This window comes from Crocuta crocuta, unplaced genomic scaffold (assembly GCF_008692635.1).
Source record: "Crocuta crocuta isolate KB4526 unplaced genomic scaffold, BGI_CrCroc_1.0 scaffold676, whole genome shotgun sequence".
NCBI lineage: Eukaryota > Metazoa > Chordata > Mammalia > Carnivora > Hyaenidae > Crocuta > Crocuta crocuta.
The window spans coordinates 66,874-72,303 of record NW_027529455.1 but is presented as its reverse complement, the minus strand read 5'-3'; the positions used below and the strand labels follow the sequence as shown (position 1 = coordinate 72,303).

The following is a 5,430-nucleotide window of genomic DNA, read 5'->3' as shown; positions in this document are numbered from 1 at the left end:
AGCCGCAAGGTTCCTCTTATCTAGTCTAGCAACCACTGTGGCCTCAGAAGTTGTAGTGTTTGTCTCTGTTTGGTTGGAGTTGCCTAGGAAACCAAGTTGTTCTCTCTTTCCCACTCTGTGACCGTGGGCCAGTTTTTCTTCCCCCTTTCCTTGCAGGGAAGGGCTGGATGACTGAGGAGGGCCGTGTGTTTGCTGAGCCATTTTCTGGGTTTCTCTTTTGCAACTGTGGGTTCTTGTTTGGCTGGAGAGTGGGTGTGGGAAGTCTACAGATGAACGGAAGAGTCGACAAGTCCCTGAAGGCTTCTTGAAGGGGGGGGAGCGGGGCTTGGGACCTAGTAAGAGCTGGGGAGAGCCGTGTTTGGGTCACGGTGGCTGCCCCGTCCAAAATGTGTTCTAGCAGCTGTGAAGTGTGCGTGCCGTGATCAAATCAGCAGGTGTACACAAGGAACTGGGCATCAGGAGCAGAGAGGTTAGAAGCAGGTGGGGAAACTGGGATTCGAGAGGCCAGCCAGGCAGGGGCTGTTAAGTTCTGAAGAAGAGTTCTGGCAATTGGAAAAGAAGAGACCATCACGTATGACCACTGCAGTGACGGAACCCTCGCATTTTGAATATATTTGGGCAGTGATTGGCACAAGGGACAAGGGCGAAGACCTCTTGGTCCTTGAGGTTTGCGGTTCAGGAAAATCAGGGGGTTGTGTTAAATTCCAAGTGGCAAAGGCACAGGTGTAGATGCTAGCTGAAGCTGAGAGTGAACGGGATCATTCCCCGGGGTACACGGTGGGGCTCAGTACACAGCTCAATGTCTCTGGTGGCTCCAGGGTCGGGTGTGGTGGAGGAGGCATGGAATAACTCATGGACAGAATCAGAGAAATGGCAAGACTCTGGATACCAGAGCCCTGGGGCCAGGGAAAGGGTGATGTGTGAGAACGGACCCCACAGAGAGCCAGAGGAAGGCAGCAGAGTCAGGATCCTTCAACCTGGCCATGCGTGCACGGCTGGTCGGTTTCGGGGAGCCAATGTTCAGCGGTGACAGGTGCAAGGGCAGGGATCCCAAGCATCGTCCCTTAGAGGAGGGGATTCTGGTTCGGGCACTGCGAACGTTCTGTGCCCTTTTCTCACGAGGGTCCTCTTAGCTCCTTTGCCAAGGTTAAGGGTCTCATGTGGATTGGTATCAAGGAGAATGCACGAGGTAACCTGATGACGTTTTCAGGAGAGGGAAGAGGCCCACTCGTGTTTATTTAGTTCCCTCCTGTGAATACCCTGCCCTTTTCTTTTGGGCCCTCTTGGGGTCCCCTTCCTCCCAAATCAGCCCCTTTAGTTGAGGTTGTGTGTTAGCGGTCACCTCGCAACTCGCTCTGGAGCTGTCTTATGAAAGCCAGGAGTGGGACAATGGGGACAGATGTGGGGTTGAGTCCCTCAGTTTGCCATAATAGCTGTATGGCTTTGGGCAAGTCCCTGACAATGTCACAGCCTCAGCCTCCTCACCCCGTACGATGGGGTGTTGACGGTTCTGCAAGGTCACTGGCCTGCCACTTAGGGGGTGCTTGTGAATGTTCAGCGAGTCAGAGAAACAGAGCCCCTAATCATGCCAGGGACACCCCTAGCATCTGCTCTATTTACACTCAGATGTCAGGTTTATTTTTAGAAAAAAAAAAGGAGCCAAGTTTATTGAAATTTCAAGCTACATTTGAAAAATCCAAATCCAAATCCTGGAGACATCTATCAGGATAAGGTGTCAGAAACTGGAACGTGTCATCTGCCACAGAACCCCCTAGACACAAGCTCCCTGAGCACATCACCCAGGCACCGTCGGATCAAAGCCATCCCCTCGTCCATCCCTTGTCCATGAGGGGACACCAGCAAGCCAATCATGCCGTTCACTCGCAAGTTTTCCACAAACATCAAAACAGAAGTTTCTTGATGACAATGTGAAGTCCCAGCTGCTCTTCTCTGAACCCCATTCTATGTAGTCAGCACCAGCGAATGGTGGGTTTGGCATTCGGATGAGGACCTCACGCGTCTTCGGCGGGGGTGGAGGGGCACATGGGGCAAGGGAGGCAGCAGCAAGGCATCCGTGGCCGCGTTCAGAGGCTGGCCCTCCTCCCTGCCTTTTCTCTTTAGTCGTACTTAACCTAAAGGACACACTGGATCGACTTGGTAAATGAACACAAAGAACTAGCCTTAAGAGATAAAGGGCCAGATGATACTCCCAAAGCCGGTTCCCAAAGCCGGTTAGGCCCTTCAACACATAGATGTGTGTGTGTGCGCGTGTGTGTGTGTGTGTGTGTGTGTGTGTGTATACATCACTACACTAAGATATAGATCTAGCCCTATGGGTATATATACGCATGTATGGCTATATAGAAAAACTATGCCAATACTAACCAAACAGAACTTTGTAAGCGGTCATCCCAAAGCTGTAATCCCACACTGGGCCGTGCGCAAAGCCATGCATTAGACCATATGAACCAACAGAAGGCCGACTTGGCTCAATCTCTCCTATCTGTTGTCCTGCCTTGGTGAGGCAGGGGAGACGAGAGAGGTTGCCTCTGCTCAAAACACGAGTGGCTTCTTCATAGGAGCAGTTGATGTCAGGTGAAGCTGCTGAAGATGGCCATGGAAATGAAAAAACAGACCCCTTATGCTTTCTGGAGTAAACTGGCGTCACATCTTACACTACCTTTCTCCTTTGCCAGTTGTGGCTAAGTTGCCCAGGCCCCAGGAGCCCCCAGGGCACGATGGCATTAGAGGCTCATTGGCTGGGGGTGACGTGGCCCCACGCAACGCAGCCTCCAGAGACCTGCTCGTTGTCAGGGGTCTGTCACTGGAGTGGACCCAGGTGGCCATGTCCTTAGGACATCTCTTGGCACCAGCTATGCTAGGTGTAAAGTTCTCCACGTGAGATGACGCTTGGGGAACCAAAAACAAACCAGAAAGAACTAGGTAGAACAAGTTTAGTGGCTCTGCCCACCCTGAGGACAGAGCCACTTACACCGCAGAACCACCGGGGGCCTCAGGTGCTTGTGGGGTTTCCGGAACAGGCTCTTCGGGGCTCAGACGGGACTGGAACTTCTCCAGCTGCTCCGGGCTTGCCAGGGTCTTCAGGAGGGTGTTCTCACGCTCCAGCTGGGAGTTCTTCTCCACCAGCTCCCGGATCTGCTCCTTCAGGACCTCCACCTCCTCTCTGACTGCGTACATCAGATGATTCTTCACCAGGTCCTGCCACAGAGGGGAATCACAACAAAGCCATCCAGGGGCCGTCGGGGCCCCCGCACCATCCGTCGTGCCACTGACCGTTCCCCCCACCCCGGCCTCCCCTCTCGGCATGCTGGCCTTGTAGCCCTATTCCTCCCTTTCTCCAGAGCTCTTACACCCACTCAAGAGAGCTGCCTGACTGGAACATGCCTGAGCTTGGAGCCCAGCTCTGAACTACACAGGATGCCCTCCGCAAGTTTCCAGTAACTTCCAACGCTGGCCACTTAGGAGCCTTCTGGGCGCAACTTCTGCTGGTTGCTGGCAGTCAGCTCTACCCGTTTCCACAGAAGGTCCCGTTGCTGGCCCACCACCTCCCAAGGAGGACCTGCTGGGCACCCCACAGAGTTTGCAGTACACATCTTCCCCAGGAGAACAGAATGGACTCTTCGGGAGTCTCCTCTCCAAATGACCCAGCACACCGGGGTCCAGACACCGGGGTCCAGACAGGACACTGGTGGCTCTGGGGGAAGGTGCGGGGACTGCCGCATCCTCTCTGAATCTGCTGACTGCACCGGGAGCAGGGAACTGTGTCGCTGGGCACCAGGGGCACAGTGAAGTGGTTGCTAACTGCTGGAGGCCCCAACCCCCTGCAGCCATATTGGCTGCTCGGTGGAGTATGACCTCTACCTGGTTCAGAGAGGGAGAAGGGGTGGGGTGCTCTGCTTCCTGTTTCCTCCCCACTCCTGACCCCAGCCCAGGCTCTGCGGAGGCTCTGCAGTGCAGTTGCATCCAATGAGCGCTCTGGCCCCTGCCAAATGCAGGGCTGCAGACAAATGCAAGAGTCTGAGCTCCCTGCCCTGCCCAGGAGGGAGCTGGAGGCTGCAAAGAGAGGGAGGAGGACGGGAGGGGGTCCAGCAACAGCAGACTGCAAATGCCCTAAAAGGTGCCGCTCTACTGGGACTCTACTTAGGGGCTCCAACGGCTTAGGAAGGAGGCCGTTGGCTTCCTCAGGCTCTTGCCTAAAGGCTTTTGCACCCACCCCCTCAGTCCTGCCCTGAGTTACATAAGCAGCAGCTATGTCAGGGGACGGGAATGACGCAGTGATGCCACTCACCATGGCCTGCTCGATCTTGTTGTCTATGGCCACCACGCTGGCTCCAGAGGCACTGCCAAGACAAAAAGCAAAGCAACCGCGTTACCCACTTGGTTCCACTCGGAGTACCCGGCAGCTGCAGCCAAAGTCCTCCATCTGCCCCAGCTCTTCCTCTCTCCTGCCTCCCTGGCCCGGAGCCCCGGGCACTTTGTCCCCAGGCTCCTGCAGGAAGCTGNTCAAGGAGGAGCCGGCTGCGTCACATGGCGTCAGGGGCCATGCAAATGAGTCCTGTACCGGGCTTTGTGGTCCAGTTAAACCACATCCCCTCCCTGAACCTTAAGCTAGGACTGTAAACAGTTCAGCACTTTCTTGTGCCAACTGGCATCTCCAGAGAGGGCTCTGGAGATTGGTAAAAACCAAACCGGAGCTGATTCTTGGAGAAAGAAGTCCAAACACCCTAACAAGAGCAGAAATCATTCAGTAAAGGGTGGCGCTGGTTTCCAAAGCTCTTCTTCAGGTGTCAGCCGGCACACCCGCATGGCTTTGCAGTGCCATCACACACCAGGCTCCCTGGGTGCCCACCCTCACCATCAGGAGCCTCGCCTTCTGGCCGCCGCCTGCCTCCTCAGCTGCTCTCCTGCACATATACTTTGTCGCCTGCACGTCCCCTCACCCAGCCTGTTGGCCTGCACCCCGGCCCAATACACTCCCCTCCTCCTCCTGTGGATGTCCCCCTCTGGGAACTGACACATGCACAGATCTGTGACTCGCTTGGGATGTGCACTGGGCTGAACTAATCTGGGCACCCTAGTGTGCATGTAGGGAGAGGAGAGTGTCCAAGAACTCCGGTGAGTGGGGGAACATGAACCAGGGGGAGTTTGGGGGCCAGGTGGGTGGCAGAGGAGATCGGGGAGGAGAAGGTAGGGGAATGAGTGCTGGAGTGACCACAAGACGGACCCTCTTCCTTTGATCTCCATGCCCTACTCTGTAGAGAAAATATCTTCCACATTATCCGGGATTTCACGTCTCTATTTTTAAAAAAAACAAGATTTCATTACTTTCCTATAAAACAGCAAACTGCAAACCAAGGCTATATTATAAATCATCCCAGGAAAACACCTGCTCTCTGATTCGCCCTGCCA

At 54.8% G+C, this 5,430-nt stretch overlaps 1 protein-coding gene across 3 annotated transcripts in view; it reads right to left on the bottom strand.

Annotated features, from left to right (window-relative positions):
• Nucleotides 1-1,638: 1,638 nt before the first annotated feature.
• TSC22D3 (TSC22 domain family member 3) overlaps nucleotides 1,639-5,430 on the bottom strand; it is a 59,806-nt gene continuing 56,014 nt past the window's right edge. For all 3 annotated transcript variants that reach the window (XM_077760771.1, XM_077760773.1, XM_077760772.1), the window contains exons 2-3: nucleotides 4,310-4,361; nucleotides 1,639-3,219 (exon numbers count right to left, since the gene is read on the bottom strand). In XM_077760771.1, coding sequence (XP_077616897.1) covers nucleotides 2,989-3,219; nucleotides 4,310-4,361 — 283 coding nt within the window. In that variant the 3' untranslated portion in view covers nucleotides 1,639-2,988. The remainder of the gene's footprint in view (nucleotides 3,220-4,309; nucleotides 4,362-5,430) is intronic.